General features: G+C 38.2%; 1 protein-coding gene across 6 annotated transcripts in view; it reads right to left on the reverse strand.

The window, feature by feature from the left end:
• The window catches only part of TANK (TRAF family member associated NFKB activator), a 94,236-nt gene that overhangs the window by 63,977 nt on the left and 11,094 nt on the right, over positions 1–19,165 (reverse strand). For 2 of the 6 annotated variants that reach the window (XM_078451206.2, XM_078451210.2), the window contains exon 1: positions 14,603–15,105. The exons of 1 other annotated variant lie outside the window; for it this stretch is intronic. In XM_078451206.2, coding sequence (XP_078307332.1) covers positions 14,603–14,610 — 8 coding nt within the window. In that variant the 5' untranslated portion in view covers positions 14,611–15,105. Of the gene's footprint in view, positions 1–7,696; positions 10,657–14,602; positions 15,107–19,165 lie in introns of those variants that run through there. 3 more of the 6 variants (XM_078451207.2, XM_078451208.2, XM_078451211.2) reach the window with 3 other exon arrangements.

Consider the following 19,165-nt stretch of genomic DNA (forward strand, 5'->3'; position numbering starts at 1 on the left):
AAGAAGAGAATTGGGTGTTAGATCAGTGACACTGACCACAGAAAAAGTCGCTGGGACCCAACTAATTAAATTGGACAGATTTCAAATATTAACACCCTGAACTTTAAAGCCACTTGTTCCTCAATTTTTTTAAAGCATTTGTTAAGTGTAAAATTAATTTCACAATTTAAGAGGCAGTCACATTTCAATTACATTTTGGTATGCCTTCTGCAAAACTTGCCAGGCTCCAGGGAAATGGTTTTATTTATAGTAAACATGCTCAAACGCAAATCTCATCACCTAAACCCAGGAGATCCAAGCTAGAGCAACCTCTGCCTTGGAAACATTCTTACAGTTATGGTTTTTCTCTCTTAAGTGTATTTTTAGGAAAGCCATCCATGGTCTGGTTTGCCGGCTCCCCTCCATTCTATGAGGAAAAGATTAAGTTACTGATGCCCTAGAATGCATCTGGGCAAGGAGAAGGCAAAGCACCCCTACCCACTCAGGGCAATCCCCTGAAGCTAGGATAGTCCCTACCCACCCACATCTGCCCCTCTGGCAGTAGTTCCTTTTTTCCCCTGGGTGGTTCCTGTGAGAAGGAAAATGAAGGACAGCAAGTTCCTGTTCTGCCTCCTGGGTCCAGTGTGTGCCCACTAGGAGGAGGCACCAAGAAAATCCCTGGGCAGCAGGCTGCTTCCTCTTTCATGAATCCCTTGGTTCAATAATGAAACTGTTCAATAATAAAGAGGTAGCCTACGTAAGGGAGATAATTTTATCTTTCCTTGGAAAAGTTTCCAAGCTCCAACAAAAGTTTGCCAACTGCTAGGGTCAAACTTAGATCTTAATAAAATATATCCCATTACTATTCAATTCAATTAAAAAAAAAAAAGTTTACTTATTAGCAAGGGGCTTCAGAGAGTACCACATTAGAGTTGTGTTCCTTTTACAAAGTTTTTCCACCAATTCTTTATTTCCTATTATTCACATTGCCATTTGACTGATTAAGAGCTCAGAGACATTAAAAGACTTGCCTAGAGCTACAAAGCTGTAAGTGTGCGAACTGGGAATAAAGATTTGAAACTCTTAGTTCAAGAACTGTTTATTAAAGGCAACTGCAAAGTATTCTCCCAGGGTGCCATGGTGGATATGTTCATTTGATGAAACATTGCCAAGGAGGAGCAAAGCCTGTACTGGGCACCACTGACACAGTGAGAACAAAACATACACAAAACCTATCCTCATGACGACATCATTAGCTGTAACTTAAAGTGTATGTGCACACGCACGCACGCGCGCACACACACACACTCCCTGAGGTATCTAAAGGCCACAAAATTTGGAGAGGAAAGTGGTCACATCTATTTTTGAGGTTTAGGAAAGGCTTTGAGAGGTCGGTAACATTTGCACAGGGTTTTGAATTATGGATAGGAATGACCTCACCCATTCCTTTTATTTGATTATCAAACAGCAGTCATCCTTTCTAAAGTGGGTTCCCAAGGGCTATAAAGAGGTTTTTAGTGTTAGGTAATATTTATTCTTCACTAAAAAAGGCTAGGATAACAAGCATTTCTTTGTGCATTGTTCAGCTTGATTTTTCTGATCATACAACTCTGCAAACCTGAGATAATTCTTCAGTGTAACAATGATGGTTACTTACAGAAAGGGTTGATTAGGCTAGTGCTCTTCCCATGATACTTAAAACAAAGTAACAGTGGGAACGAAATAAAAGGCAAGTCTTGTACCTTCACTGGACCTCAATTTTCCTTGCTTTTAAAATGAAGGAGCTAAACGATTTAATCTCCTTCAACTTTATGATTATATAGCATTTTCAAGCAAAAAAAAGAGTACAGAAGCTATTGCTTGGCAAGTACAGTGATATATTTTTCCTCATATGATATAGATTTAAAAGAAGTATTCATTTTGTTTTAATTTTTATTATAAACTAGGCCTTGGTTACAAACCAGCTGATATGGCATTTAATTTTAGGATGGCAAGAAGCATGGAGTTAAGTTACATAGGGTGTCCTGGAAGTAAAGAAATGATATGATACTGTGAAAGTATGTGATATAAAAAATGTGAAATAACACTGTAAAGACTACTTTTATTTACTTAATAACATTTAAGTATGCCCTCCTAACATTGTACCAGATAGAAGGAAGAAAAGTAAAGGTTCTGGATTCAGATCCCAGATCTGCAATTTTCTAGCCATTTACTTAGCTTCTTTGTGTATTAGTTTTCTTATGACACACAGTTTGTAGTGTTATTGTGCAGATTAAATATGAAGTATGTATATTATCTGTTCCTCAACATCTGTTCTCTTCTCTAGTATTCTTGACTTATAGCTGGTATGGTCATGTGACTATGTTATGGTCATTGGCAAGTAAGTGCAACTTCCAAAAGGAGCTCTTCTCCTCACTTTTTTTTTTCCCTTCCCCAACTGGATGGGATGTTGTGGTTAGTCACCTAGAACACCATGGTGAGGACAACACTTCATAAGGCTGGAACAACAAGAATGAAGATGTCTATGTCCTTGATACCGTGGAGCTGCCAGATCAGCCCTGGACATCTTATACTTTAAATTGTAGTATGTGGAAGAAATAAAATTTCTGTCTTATTTAAGCCACTGTCTTTGAGGGTCCCTTAAGAGAGGAGGTGAGCTGTATGTTAACTGGTACAACAGTCAACACTAGTTCAGTGCTGAATGCATCGTACATGTTCCTTTTTTCCATGGGAAAGAGACAAAGTCATCGTCTTTGCCTTTTTCTCTAATTAGAGCTTGTAATTTAGTAAAGCAGGCATGCATGAAAATGATTAACCACACTAGCAGGCCAATTATAAATGTGTAAAAAGGTATGATCATATCATATCTTGATAGGGGTCTGGGAAGCACAGGTGGAAACATTTGTGGGAATTCACCCAACAGTTCACTGAAGATTTATTGCATGTAAGTTTTACCTCAAAAGAAGAAAAAAGAACTGCTAAATAAAAGGTGTAAGCAGGATAACACCTCAAGAGGAAGAACAATTAAAATGAGAGGGATTGTGGAAAGCTTCACACAGGATCTGACACATGAGGATTTCAACTAGTGGAGAATTGAGAGGGAGGAAAGAATATTCACTCTGAAAGAGCAGAGGAATTGAGAAGCCACTAGTATAGTGCATTTAGGGACTGTAGGTATTTTATTTATGAAGTCTAGGATGTGTACAGAGAGGAAGGAGAGGTGAGGGTGTTAAGACAGAAGTCAAGGCTACCAGGTATGATTGTGCTGCACTGTAAAAGCCCTAGGGGATTCATGCAGACCATAATTGGAACCCCCTAGAGTTACAGAGTGTGCTAACTGCATTAACTATATGCAGCAGACTCAGTTATGGCCGGATTGCAGTGGACCCTGAATGTTACTATGAGAAATTTAGGTTTTAACCTGCTGACATTAAGAAGTAATGGAGGACTAGGGTGCCTGGGTGGCTCAGCTGGTCGAGTGTCCAACTTTGACTCTGGTCATGATCTCACAGTTCATGAGTTCAAGCCCTGCATTCAGCTCTCTACTGACAGTACGGAGCCTGCTGTGGATTCTCTGTCTCCCTCTCTCTCTGCCCTTCCCCTAGTCATGCTCTCTCTCAAAAATAAATATACATTAGAAAAAAATTTTATAAAAAAAAGAAGTAATGGAGGATTTTCAAGCAGGAGATGAACACATTTTAGAAAGGTAAACTGGATACACTGTGGAATACAAACCTGGAGACAAACTGAGGATATCTATAGGAAGCTACTGCTGTATTCTGGGTGAAAGATGGCCTTGAACTAGAGCAGGGGAAATGAAAGATGAATGGATTCAAGAGACATTTCAAAGTCAGAATCAACAGGATTTGTTGGCCAAATGGACGTCCACAATACACATGAATGCAGCATTCAGGTCCCTGCAATTCTAAATCAGCTGGCCTGGGATGGGAATATGCATTTCAATAAGCAAAGCAACCCAGGTGACTTTGTTGAAGATGGTTCACCAGCGATATTTTTCAAAATACCAGGACTTTTGAAAGTCCTCTGATACTGGTAAGTCCTTTGACAGTCAACCAAGCCCAAATCTTTTTACCAAAAACAAACAAACCAACAAACAAAACCCTACATTTTTGTAAAGAAAATAATGGAAAGAGAAAGAAGCAATACCCATTATTGTATCATTTCATGTCACAAAATGTACACTCTTTTCCTTCCAAATATAAAGCAAAAAAGATAGGACCACTTATTATCTGGACAAGGTCATGTCAGAAGGTAAATAAACTAGGGAATGCATAAAATAGTAAGGCATTTTAGCAGAAGTCTGTTATCTTATACAAAGGCAAATAGGTAGGAATGTTATCTAAAGGGTCGGTTAACCCTTACATGCTGCTGAGTAACAGGAAAAATAATTCTGTCTGATTGTGTGATCTTTTTTTAAGTCTCCTCCCTTCTACTCTGCCAAATCTGTGACAATAAAGTAGCATTACTAATGATCTTTCACAAGAGTAGGATGGTTTGTACCTATCTTCTGGTGCTAACCAGAAGAGTCGGGGAAAAAAAATATTTTCAGTAATCTTAAAAAAGTCCCCCTACACAGACCACAATAATATAAGAGATGTCACAGGCTGCACAAGATTCATAAAAGGCAAAGTTGTTTTTGAAAAAGAAGTAGCTAAAATCTCATGAGTTAACAGATTAGGGACCCCTCCAGCATCTCTGAGTCATTTACTGTATCAGAACAAAATAAAACCACTATGAAAGGAAAGAGCTCTTCTATGAAGATAGTGAAACTTCAGGAGACAGGGGACCTTTTCACAAAAAGGCCTGTTTTCTCTTAAATCACAGTTTAAATTGCTGAGCAGTCATTTAGTGTTGAGAATATTACCAATGATAAATGGAAAAAGGCAAAAGCTTACATAATTATAAAGCTGTACTCTGTGCTCTTAACCATGGGCACAGGACTCCTCAGCTCTTCATAACCTTGTTTTTAATTTCCCTGAGGAACACCTAAAGGCTGCTGAGCAAATGTTTGCAAGTCACAACTTGTTTTATTAGAAGTAATTGTGAGAACTCCAATGGGAAAATAAATAAGGTTTCAGAGATTTCCAGATCTCTATTTCCAGTCATTCCCAAGACGTTTAGGGTGTGACTTTAAATGTATAATATGATAAAAGTTTAAAATCAGATACAATACCATGCAACACACTCTCTCACTCCAACTGTTGGATACTCCTGAAGACAAAACCCCCAAAATCCCTGGATATCCTGACAAACCAACTTCTCAAACTGGCATTTGTGCCCAAATTACCCAAGTCTCCACTCTCCTCAAGGCCAGTTTTTCTCAAATGTGAATATTCAGACCAAATAACACTTGCTGTGCTATCCTACTGTGAGGAAACAAGAGCTTATTAAAAATTTTCACTTTTTTCACTTTCACTTCTTTTTGTATCTGGAAAAAAAAGATGCTATAAGATGCAGATTCCAAAGTTAATTTTTAACTGAGACAACATCTTGTGTAAAATATATTAATTTCTTTATTAAGACAATTTGAACATTATAGATCAAAATCAAAAAGCCTAGTCAACCAAAGATAAAATCAGATTTAGGAGTACAGAGTACAAACTAGTTGACAGGTAAGAGTAAACAAGTCATTTAACCTTTCTGTGGACCTCAGTTCCCTCATCTGCCCCAGTTTAGGATGTTTGGGGTAGAACATACTGTAGGACATGGGTTAACAGAATCATCCAGGGCGGTTTAAAAAAAAACAACAGATCAGTAAACACTGTCTAAGACCTCTTGGATAATTTGGGGGGCGGGGGAGAGGGGGAAAAGCGGATGTAAGACAAATTTAGGATCATTGCCATAGGGGGTCAATTCATAACTGGGAAAGCCCTGTATTCTGTATAACAGTGTACAAATATGCACCATGGCAGGGAAACAGACTTTTGATAAGGTGTCTTTGTGTTCCACAATGATCTGCTTTTTGAACTGTTTCAGAAGAAGCATATAGAATTTGGAAACAAAAATAGCAGTTGCTTAGAAGATGTTCTTTAAAAGAAAGAAAGAAAAAAGGTATTTTGATACTTTGGCAGATGGCCCACAGCAATAGCACTCTAATGTTAATCTTGGTTCTGTGAAAATTCCACAACTCATCAGTTTATATGACAAGTGTTTCCTCTTGGAAACAGTATTAATGGAAGAGACTCCATTGATAGCATTTGCACTGAGGTTCATGTTGAGAGAGAAATCTGAGTGGGACCAAGTCTTCTCCCACCAAGCAGCAATGGCCCTTTCCACTCGATGCTCCCCCTACCAATACCCTAATCATTTCAATTCTATCTAATTCTCAAACTATCTACAGATAGTTGAGAAAGGACATAGATCTCAATGACATGACTTAATTCCAAAAAGGCACACAGCCATGGACCAAAAAGACAATTTTAGATTTCTGTTTGAATGACAACAATTCCAACAATGAAGGAGGTATTTCCTCACAGAGAACATTAGGGATGGGGGTAAGGATTGATACCTATTGAGGTAATATTACTTGCCTCAGGTGCTTTATATAAAGTACCTTATTTTAATTTTTCTTTTGCAGGATCACAAACTGCCTTCCCTTTCTACATAAGGATACTGAGCTTCAAATTTATGTAAGTTGACTAAGGTCAAAGAATTAGAAAATGGAAGACCCAGATAACTCCAGGTCGCTCCAATATGAAAGTCCAATCTCTAGCTCATTTTATTCTAATTTAGTTTTTATTTTTAACCACAGAGATACATATCTATATTTTAATGAGTCAAAGAGCTTCACAAGGCTTAAGAAAAACATTAAGTCCCTTGCTCTCTTCTTTCCCCTCCCCATTTCCTGCTTCACCTTGGCAACAATTTTCAGTTCTTTTGGTTCTTTCTGGTATTTATCTCTGTATCTCCAAACATGCTAATGTTGCTACTATTGATTTTTCAGTTTTACTTTTCTTCCCACTATGCAAAGTAAGGATTCAGCTCTTTTTAACCCCCCACTCCCTGGCCCTGACCTGCAACTTTATACTCTCCCCATTCTCCCAAAATAGTTATATCTTCTAAAAAGAGGATAGTTAGATAAACATTCAGCTTTTACTTTCTTATAACTATGCAATGTTATTCACTGGTAAGCCATACTATGACTCCTTTCCCTTCCCTGAAACACCTTTCCCTGAAAAAACTTTATTTACTTTATTTCCCATCATACTAATACAATCCATTCAGACACTTCAGTTACTCTACCATTTTCATCTTCTTAGAGGAACTCCCCTTGAGCTGTTTGACTTCAGTCTAGATTTGTTGATCTCTATGCCTGAAGGTAAACCTTCATCTCAAGACCTTCTTTCACCTTGATTTTGAGGATTCCCTTTGTTCATCTCTCTCTCTAGTTGAATCCCTCATTTTCAGTATCCCAAATTTTCATCTTTCTTGTTTTACTCATCCCATTTGGTGGACTAAACCCTCCAACAGCTTCCTGAGAAAGTGTTGGCAAAGAAAATTTTTTGAGACCTTGCATCACTGAAAATACCTTTACTCTACCCTCAGATTTAACTGATAGTTTGCCAGGTTAAAAATTCTAGGTTGGAAGCAATTTTTCCACAGAATTTTGAAAGCTTTGCTATGCTCTCTTCTAGCTTCCATTTGTTTTTGTTGAAGTCTAGAGCCATTTTGATTCCTGATCTTATATTTAACTCACCTGGAAGTTCATCCTTCAGTTCTGGGAATTTTCTTCAAATATTTTTTGGCCAATTTCATTCTTTCTGTATTCCTTTGTGGGACTCCTCTATCAGGATGTTGATTCTTCTTGTTACTCTAATTCCTCCTACTCACCTTCTTTTTAAGTGAACTTTTCTTACTTCATAGATAAAATATCTTAAGCTTGCTGTCTTTGGTAACCAATATTATTCTCCAAGTGACAGTTAACCAATCCTGAAGAAAATAAAATAGTAATCGAAGTGGTAGCGCTTCCAGAGCTCTACTGAGGCTGGGCATATGTGAACCAAACAACATTCCACCACCAATTGCCCAGCTCAACCAGAATAACTTAACTTTGATTAGTTATATATTTTGGGATTTCAAGTTTGAAAAGAATCACCGGCTTATAGGTATCAGATTCCCACCACCTCCACCCAGAATGATTTATAATGCTTTAATAAGGTCTATTTTTTGTGGAGTAGTAGAGACAATATGGGTGATTTGGAAGGTGGGAAAGGCCCCTCTGCTGGGTTTCCCCCACTGCTGAGACTATTCTATTCCTATGTAAGTGTTCTGCCAGGGTTCACACTTGTGGTAAGAGGGCACTTCAAATCCAATGCAGTTTCAGGACAGGGGGAGGAAATCACCTTGAGTTACCTCTTCCACTCTGTCCTAGAAAAGAAAGTCGCCTGCTTTTCCAACCCTCTGAGGTACGAATAGTAATAAGATTTCACATTCTATGTCAGAAAAGTTGCCACCTTAGCAAAAGACATAAATAAATTAGTGAGAGATACACCCTGTCTTTTCTGTATTTTAGTTCTGTATTAGCCTCCTTACCCACAATTAGTATCAGAAACAAAAGTACGAGTCAATAACGGGAGTACATACCCTTAAATAAAAGGACATCCTCTGTCTTACATAGTTAGGGTAAAATTTTAAAGACATGCAAGAGTATGTGTGTTTTCCCTACTTGAAGAAGGGAAATGGATGAGAACTGTCACTCCTAACATTTAGTTATAATCATTTCCCACTTTTAAGATAGTTCCCTAACGTAAGCAGCCAATTTCCCAAAATGACAGTTTGCATTTGTAGTCTCACTTTCCAATATACCCATAACACGCTGTACCTCAACTGTTAGTGTGTTACAGTCAGGCAGCTGAAATAATAGAAACTTAAATATCATTGAGTCAGCAGTGTTAGAATTTAGATTTTGTATTTTTTCCATAAGCTGGTGGTTAGCTAAATGCATCACGATAAACAAGGTAAGACAACTCCCTACTCATCAAACCAAAAGCTCCCCAGACCAGGTTTCCATTTTGCTGGATGTTAAAACTTGGTGAAACTTTTTGTGCTATCTTTTAAGAGTTGAAAGATTTCACAGCCAAAGACCACACCCATGTATTTCAGCTTTGCCTTACTTCCTTTTTTCCTCCAGTAGTACTTCTTTCTCTCAGACTGTTTATCAAATTTTTTGAGTTGAAGTGTACAATCAGTGTAACACCAAAAGAAAACCGGACATGACATGTGGTATTCTACCCCGATGTGAACAGAAACATGGCACTGCTCAGTTAGCTTGCTCAGCTTCCTAAGGGGTATCCTCTCCTGCATTAGGGCCATGTTAAAATCTGGAAATGGTGGGTGGGGGTGAGGTTTATGCAGTTTAAAATGACTGTTTAATATTAAAAATCTGTTTTCTTAAGTCATATAAAGCAGTGCTCTGCAGAATATTCTTGGATGGGGGAACTACAAGAGAAAGAAGACTGTGTGGGAAAGAGGAGCAAATATGAAATGTCCTAGGATCTGTGAGATTTAAACGTTAATCAAAAAGGAGATAAGGATTCTAAAAAACCAAGAAACATCAATATCGATGGAAAGACATTTCTAGTTTAGAGACAGCAAATATATGAAATCATTAAATTATATTATAGTAAATGCTACATAACAAATGGCCATGAACAGTAAATGCATTTAAATATCCCACAATAGTTGATTTTATTCAAGCAATTTGAAATATTTTCTTAAACAGATCTGAGTCCCTGATTTCTGTCTTTTTAACAAGTCACTCTCCCTAGCAAATTACCTAGTTGTGTTTGTTCTGCTGTTCCAGAGAATAATGTTTATAACTCATTCTACGCAAATGTTTCAAAGATTCTTATAACTTCAACTTCTTGAGTAACAATCAAAATGGAACTTACATTATTTTTCTTAGTCCACTCAATTCCCAGTTAGTGCCTTACTGAAATGACTTGAAAAGATAGACCTTGTGTTCACAACCTACTTTCAACACTTTTTTTTTTTTTTTGCAAAGCAAAACTGTTGGTAGTAAGTGAAAGCAACTTCAGATTACCACTGCTCAGTTTACTCTCATAATTTAGTATTGATAATTACTATCAAAGAGAGTATCCCTGCGTAAAAGGAAGAAAACTCAGGTTACTATCAAGTTACTATACAGGACATCTCCCTTGTGAGATAAATGATTATCATTATTTACTTCCCAGACTCTTTTTCTTAAAAGAGTAAGTCCCTTAAATGTTTTTCTTGGTTGCACAACAATGCAAATGCATTAAACCCTACCAAACTGTACTTAAAAATAGTTATGATGGTAATTTCATGTAATATGTATCTTACCATAATTTAAAAAAAATGTTTTTTACGACTGGGGATTGAAAAACTATGACATATGTATTACACAGGTCTCAAAGGCTTGTTTTCAGTTTCAAAGAACCTAGTTCCAGTCCTTCTCAATTTTTTTGAACAGTGTCAAATATTGCACCTAGTTCAAAAGACTGTAAACTAATTAGCCATCCACCCACAAGGCAGTTCATTTTACATTCTCTGCTAGCCTTTTTTGAAGATGACTCAGAATCTTGGTCCCAGACTATAAAGAGATTTTTGTTACCTATTCTAGATAATAGCCTCCTCTTTCCCTCTACCCATGACTGAAAACCACAGCAGCAAGCATAGAAGATTGGGGGGTGGGTGGGGGGGAGGGGGGGTGGGGGTGGGACAGGAGTAAAAGGGAATGGCAGCCACAACATAAATCCTACAGGAACCAGAAACCCAAACTTGTCTTGATATAATGAAACACAAACTAGGTGAAATTAAACAGTAATACAGATGTTTATAAAGTGTTAGAAAACAAAAAACCAAACAGTAGTTAACAGCTAATCAGTTAATGCATCACATCAGAACAGTTAGAATAGTGAAGTTTTATATCACAGGCTATCTATTTTTATTTACCATTTACTTTTAGATAATGAGCACAATTTTAAAAAGCATGCAAAGTCTTTCGTTGTTATAAGGCACACTCCCAAATCATGTCAATAATTATTTTTTTCTAGATTGATACAAAGTCAGTTAAAATACTCAAATATGCAAGCATTCAGATAATGACTGCATCTCTCTGTAAACAGCACTTATGAGTGTCTTAAAGTCCTCCACAGTTTACAGATGTATACTGTTATATGACATTACCCGCCTAAGGTCATATTCTTGACAGTGATCAGAAAGTGTCTGGAATAATCATTTATAAAAGGTAATAACTCGGGGCGCCTGGTGGCTCAGTTGGTTGAGTGTCAGACTCTTGATCTGAGCTCAGGTCTTAATTATAGGGGCAGGAGTTCAAGCCTCACGTTGGATTCTGCACTGGGCATGAAGCCTACTTAAAAAAAAAAAAAAGTAATAACTCTACCAAAGAGTACAAAATACACTATTATCCACATATAAACAGTAAACTATTAGTCTAGAAAAAAGGTGGCCTTTGGTGGTTTGTACTTGTTAAAAGCCATCCCTGTTCTATGTGTGTGCACGTGTCACACACGTATCTGGACTGTGTTAATAATTTTCACTTCATATTAAATAAGTACAGGCATGATGAGCTTGTATATTTTTTTCACCAACTCATTTTGAAACCCTCTTATGGGATTTGGCTACAGTAGCATGTAAGCTTGGTTATTACCTCTGAAGAAAGAAATTTCCCAACAAAATTGGGAAGCTAATGACAACAAAGTGAAACTGATGCTTTCCCAGTTGAGTGTCACTCCTGGTTTCCTTCAAGGCATAGAAGAACTTGCCCATGTAGAAGCAACACCCTTTACTTTCTTTATAGTATAACTGGAATAGAGGAAAGGACAGCAATACCTTTTATTATCAGCCTCAGCCTACCTACAGCATTTTCTCTGACCATGAAAAAAAAAAAAAAAAAAAGAGGTGGGGGAGAGAAAGGACTAGGATAAACACAGAATTCTTCTTTGTTCTCAACATACGGGTATTTTAGACTCTTTCATTTATTTGGATTTACTCTGAGGAGTTTCTGATTGTTAGCTTTTTTAAGTTCTGAGCCTTTTTCTGTGGATGTTGCTATTTTAAGAACAATAGTACTTTCAGGCCAAGATGGTTTCATGAGTTAATTCTTTCAGATCTTCAAAGAATAGAGAGCTCTTATGCTCTTTAAACTACTTCAGAGAAGAGAAAGAAGGAACTCTTCTCAGTTCTTTTTAGGAAACCATCATAACCCTGATATCAAACTCTAGCAAAGATAATACAGAAGAAGAGGACTATAGATGACACCCAATTACTGATTTTAAGTAAAAATGTTACCAAAAAGGAACCTATATGCTTAAATATTACACCATGATCAACTGTAAGGTTGGTTCACAAACTGGAAATCAACTAAAATAACCCATCATCCTAATAGGTCAAAGAAAAGCACACAATAGGTCACAACAGATGCCTAAAAGCCATATGACAAAACTCAACTTTCACTCCTGATAAAAATGTTTAGTTAAGTAGTAATGAGAAGGCATCATCTTAACAACAAGAAATATACAGACCAAATGAACACTCAACATCTATTATTCAAAACTGCTCGCAATATGCTAGCCAATGTAAACACACACACACACACACACACACACACACACACACACACACACACACACACACACACCTTGGTCCAAAATCCACTCTTTCGAAAAATCCTAGTAAGCTAGAAATATTAAAGACACTTCCTTGATAAACAGAACTTATTGGAAATTAATAGTAAATGCCATATTTAATGATGACATGGTAAAAGTATCCAAAAACTAAGAAATAAGAAAAGGATGGCCAGAATCACTGTTATTACATATTACTAGGCTGGATTACATATCACTAGGCTGGAGAAACTAGCAATTCATTAAACCAAAGAAAGAAAAAAAGTATAAAGAAAGATAAGACTATGTTTAAATGATTGTTTTCCTAGAAAATTCAAGGGGGACAATTTATTAAAACTAATAAATTTAGAAAATCGGCCAGATGTATAATCACTCATCTACATACCAGCCACAAAGTATTAGTGAATATGATAGCTAAAACAGACCAAAGGATTATTTTAATGAAACATAAACAGTTTACTTTAAATTTTATGTCAAAATGAGTGCAATAATATTCAAGAAAATTTGAAAAAGATAAATGAAGAAGGACTTGCTGTGGGAATTACTTTAAAAATGCCAGAATCAAAGAGATTGGTATTTGTATAGGGAGAGACAAATAGAACAAAGCGACAGAATAATAATAATAATAATAATAATAATAAAAGACCCATGTAAATTTATTATACTAAGGTAGTATTTCTAGTCAGGAAGAATTGATTTTAACAAATGAGTTCAGAAAAAAATGGCTAAATCCCTATCTTATATAATATAATGTACAAAAATAATTTTCAGATGTTTTAAAGAGTAGAGCATAAAAAACTATAAAATAATTAACAGGCAATATAGGAAAATATTTTAATAATTTTTGAGTAGGAACTGCCTTAAGTGATAAAAAACAAAAACAAAACCTGGGCATTTTAAACCAAAAGACTGACAGTTCTTGAAAATATCTGCCATATATTTCATTAAGGATTAATATATCTGTACTCTAATCAAGTACAGATAAATAATTTTGAATAATAATGGGCAAAATATAGGGACAAGCCACATTAAGAGATGGTTAACTATGTTATGGTACATGCTGATAGAGGAATACCATGCTGACATTAAGATAAAATAGAGCTATGCATGGCAAGACTTGCACCATATATTTTTTGGTCTGAAAACTCAGAAAACAGAATAGTATGTTTATACAATCTCACTTTCACAAGAGAACGAAATAACATGTTTTGTGCATGTAAGAGAGATGTAGACGGTCTTGAAGTACCTACGACTGGAGAAAGGCCTGAGAACGTTTCATTTTCTTTATAAATTGTTGGCTTTATACACGGTTGTATCATTTTGGGGTTTTCCACCCCTTCCAAATGATGAGAATATAATTTTTCAACAGAATACAGTACTTGCTTCTCTGCTACATTTGAAATGTGTATTCCAACCATGGTAAGCAGGAAGATCATTTTATTTTCCTACATTTTCATATCACTTCACTTCTGTTACTACCCTTTTTCCCTTAGGATAACTTGTCAAAAGCATCGGTGAGATAAATGACACCTTACATAGCAAGGCTGCTCTACTTTTGCTTGTTACAGTATAACAAGGGACACACCCACTCCTTGGTTTGAGTATCTTCCCCCTACGTTCTTCGCTTGACAAGCACAGCTTTTTACACCTGTAACTTGTTGTTTCTGTTCACACGAGAGTGCAGACCCTAAGTAACGCCTGGTTCCCACTGCGGGTAGGGTATGCTTTTGCTTTTTCCGCCTCGCCCACCCATTCTCTCCGTCACCCTCGGGGAAGTTACCCCACTTCTCATTGACACGGCTATGATGACACCCCACAGGAAAGCAGAGAGCGGAATTATGCAACAACCTTGGGAAGAACAGAAAGACCTATTTAAAAGTTTTCGAAAGAATAACCACGATAATACTGCTTCCGGAAGACAACCCTTGCCCCGAAGGGAGTCTGGGACACTCGTGCCGGGACCCACTGCTCACCCAGACATCGCAAGCCCTGCCTCCCTTGTCTCCCGGCGAATAGGTCAAGTCGGCGCGAGCGCTGGACGCGGAGTTGGGCAGGATCCCTCCCCACGGAGCGTCACGGCGGGGACAGCATTGCAGCGCTGACGTCGCGGGCCCGGAAAACCCCTCCCGGGTCCGCTCTGGGACGTACACCCGGGTGGTTTCTCTCGCACAACGTCCCTCTCCACTCTTGAGAGGTGGTTGTCTCCGCAGCTCTTCGGATTCTTTCACTGCGGCACCAGTACTACCAGCGCACCGCCCTCGCTCACACACACAAGTTCCCCGCCATTGTGTTCGACGGGTTCCGAAAGACGAACTCGCTCGCGAAGTTTCTTACTCACAGTTCAGGGATTCCGCGCCCGGGATCCGCGGCGCCCGGCCGAGTGAATCGACCGGAAGTTGCTTTCCGTTCCTGTTCAGAGGGCAGCGCCTGCGCGCGGAGCTTTTAACCCTTCACCCTCCACCCGGCCAGGCCAAACCAGACCCCTCTCGCCCCACCCACACTCGCCCCGCCCGTCCAAGCCCCGCCCGTCCAAGCCCCGCCCCGTCCCGTCTCACCCGGGAAAGGAAAAAGGACGGCAGCCAAAAACCATCAATGTCAAGGTTAAAGGTCACCTGCCGGCCTTGGTTAGAATTTTTCCTAAAGAGAAAATAACCAGGTTTAACATCACCCTGCAAGTGGGTTAGCATACACAAGAATCATCTGACAGACTTGTTAAAGACGTAGATTTATCAATTCACCCCTAGAGATCTTAGAGTTCAGAGCAAACTGGGTTGTGGGCGGAAGCCTGGAACCTGCATTTTTGTCGAATCCTCATGTGAATGTGATTAAGGTGGTTAAGGTCCACACTGAGAAGCACTACACACACACACACACACACACACACACACCCATTTGGCTTTTTCCCAACTGTAACACCTTTCACTAAATACACTTGCTAAAGTTGGATAGTTGGTAAATACAAGCAGAACTTCATAGAAAATTCTCATGAATTAAGACTTCCCCATTATTCCATTTCCTCGGCATGCCTGAATAATCTCCAAGATAGAAATTTTAGACATTACATCTAGAAATGTTGGAACTCCCAGTTTTAGCTCTGATACCTACTGGTTCAGGCAAGTTGCTTAACCTAATGAACCTTAATTTCTTATCTGACAAATGGAGACAGTGATAACTTACTTCACCGGATGAATGGTCAATCCAATAATGTAAGCAAAAGCACATGGTAAATTTTAGAATGTTCTGCAAATTAAAGATACTGTCCTGCCAGCTTCATGTCAGGCTGGCTTCTTGCCACCATCAAGGTTTTCCCTGGGATTCTTTGCATGAAACTACTGCATATGTGGAAGCTTCCTGACAGCATTGAAGTCTAGGACTTTCCACATTGACTGGAGCATAATTGCATCTGACTGAATGCATATAGCACTCTCAGAAGCTTCTATATTAATTACCTATTTATTTATTTAATTTAAAAAATATTTTTATTATATAAATATTTATTTTTGAGAGAGAGAGATAGACAGAGACAGAGCATGAGCCGGGGAGGGGCAGAGAGAGAGGGAGACAACAGAATCTGAAGCAGGCTCCAGGCTCCTATCAGTACACAGCCCGACACAGGGCTCGAACCCACGAACTGAAAGATCATGACCTGAGCCAAAGTTGGGTGCTTAATCCACTGAGCCATCCAGGTGTCCCTAAAAATATTTTTAGAACTCTCACTGCTTTTCTACATATCTTACATGGGTTGATGCTGTTTGAAAAAGACCTCATCACCAAGCACAAGCATACTAAGGACATTGAAATAACAGTTTGATAGACAGGATTAAAATGAGCAGGAGTGGCTCGGTGGGATGAGCATCTTACTCTAGATTTCAGCTCAGGTCATGATCCCAGGGTCGTGGGATAGGGCCCTGCATTGGGCTCTGTGCTGACAATGTAAAGCCTGCTTGAGATTCTCTCTCTCTCTCTCTCTCTCTCTCTCTCCCCCCCCCCCCCCGCTCACACTCTTTCTCTCTCTCTCAAAATAAATAAATAAAAATTAAAAACAAACAAACAAATAAATAAATAAATAAAATGACTGTGAATACTATAGGCTGTTATCAGGTACAGCCTGCTCTAGAACATATGTTCTCTATCCATAGACTTGGCAAAATCTTCTGCAATTGAGAACTTTCTTGTCCTAGGGATCTTGGCCAAGCCATGCCTGAACAGGTCTTTAGTCAGTGATTCTTTCTTCATTCTGAAGATTCAAGCCCAGCCCTGGAATTCTTGAGCTCCCTTTTTTCTGGTCACATGGTCCCATATAACTTAGAAGGTGGTATCTTCTCATGGGAACTCAGCATCTTGCTCCCTGGGATTGTAGTTTTTCTTTGTTAGAGCAGGAGGATCAGGTTCTGGTTGCCTCACTTTCTTCTTACACTTCTGAGCCATGGTTATTTGCATTACTTTCCTTAAGCCTGCAAGTCCAAGGGTTTAAAAGCCTGCCAAGTTGCAGTGCATTTTTAAATATTGAGCTTACTTTTAAAAGTTAAAGCCAAAATATATTGCAAAAAACATTTAAACAAACAGAAACATCTTGTATATAACATTGTGATCAGTTGAAAAGTTTCTGTAGTAAGTAGTAATTGAGTTAAACATGACAGTAAAACACTGTTTTTTTAAAGAATTTATTTTTTATGGCAGTTTTGGGTTTATAGCAAAATTGAGTGGAAAGTACAATATATGCATAAGCCTCTTCCATTATCAACATCTCCCACCAAGTGGTACATTTGTCACAACTGATGAGTCTACATCAACGTAATATTATCATCCAAAGTCCATAGTTTATTTTAGGGGTCAGTCTTCATGTTGTACATTCTATGAGTTTGGACAGATAGATAATGGCATGTGTCCATCATAATAGTATCATACTATAGTAGAGTAGTTTCACTGCCCTAAAAATCCTCTGTGCTCCACCTATTCATCCATTCCACCCCCAGTCCCAGGCAACCACTAATCTTTTTACTGTCTCCATAGTTTTGCCTTTTCTATAATGTCATATGGTTGGAATAAAAAAGTCCATCCTTTTCAGATGGACTCCTTTCACTTAGTAATAAACATTTCAGTTTCTTCCATGTCTTTTCATGGCTTGGCAGTTTATTTCTTTTTAGCACTGAATAGTATTACATTGCTTGGGCGTGCCAGTTTATTTATCCAATAACCTACTGAAGGACATCTTGGTTGCTTTCAATTTTTGGTGATTACAAATAAAGCTGCTGTAACATAAGTGTGCAGGTTTTTGTGTGGACATAAGTTTTCAACGCCTTTAGGTAAATACAAAGGAGTGGAATTGCTGGATCATATATATTTTTAGTATGTTTTTAAAAAAATGTTTACTTACTTATGGGGGGGGGGGCAGAGAGAGAGGGAGAGAGAGAGTCCCAAGCAGACTCCATGCTGTCAGCACAGAGCCCAACCAATGGCTCGGTCTCAAGAGCCATGAGATCATGACCTCAGCTGAAACCAAGAGTAGGATGCTTGACCAACTGAGCCACCCAGGCACCCTTAGTATGTTTAGTTTTGTTGGAAGCTATCAAACTATGTTCCAAAGTGACTGGACCACCAGCAATGTATGCCCGCCAGCAATGAAGGAGAGTTCCTGTTGCTCCACATCCCTGTCAGCATTTCGTGTTGTCAGTGTTCTGGATTTCAGCCATTCTAACAAGCATGTAGTATATCTCACTGTGTTTTAATTTTCACTTCCTTGATGACATATGATGTGGAGCATCTTTTCAAATGCTTATTTGCCATCCATACATACATCTTCTCTGGTGAGATATCTGTTAGGGTCTTTGACCCATTTAAAATTTGGGTTTTTATAAGCCATACAGAGAAAGACAGATACCATATGTTTTCACTCTTATGTGGATCCTGAGAAACTTAACAGAAACCCATGGGGGAGGGGAAGGAAAAAAAAAATAGGTTAGAGTGGGAGAGAGCCAAAGCATAAGAGACTCTTAAAAACTGAGAACAAACTGAGGGTTGATGGGGGGGTGGGAGGGAGGGGAGCGTGGGTGATGGGTATTGAGGAGGGCACCTTTTGGGATGAGCACTGGGTGTTGTATGGAAACCAATTTGACAATAAATTTCATATATTGAAAAAATAAAAGTAAAATAAAATAAAATAAAATTTGGGTTTTTAGTTTTCTTGTTGTTGAACTTAAAGAGTTCTTTGTGTATTTTGTCTAACAGTCCTTTATCAGCTGTATCTTTTGCAAACATTTTCTCCTAGTCTGTGGCTTGTGTTTTTATTCTCTTCACATTATCTTTTGCAGAGCAGAAATTTTTAATTTTAATGAAGTCCAACTCATCCAAGTTTTTAGTAAATTGAAAGAGCTGCTTGGTGACTTCTAATTGAAATGGTGGAATGTAATAATACACCTAGAATGCATAAGCATTTTGAACGTGGAGATGCTAAAAATTTGAATAAGGAAGAAAAAATTAAACATACACATTTCTTAAATATACTTTTTCCTCTCTTTTCAATTCCATGATATTGT

The sequence above is a fragment of the Panthera onca genome, chromosome C1 (genome assembly GCF_046562875.1).
Source record: "Panthera onca isolate mPanOnc1 chromosome C1, mPanOnc1 haplotype 2, whole genome shotgun sequence".
NCBI classification, from domain to species: Eukaryota; Metazoa; Chordata; class Mammalia; order Carnivora; family Felidae; genus Panthera; species Panthera onca.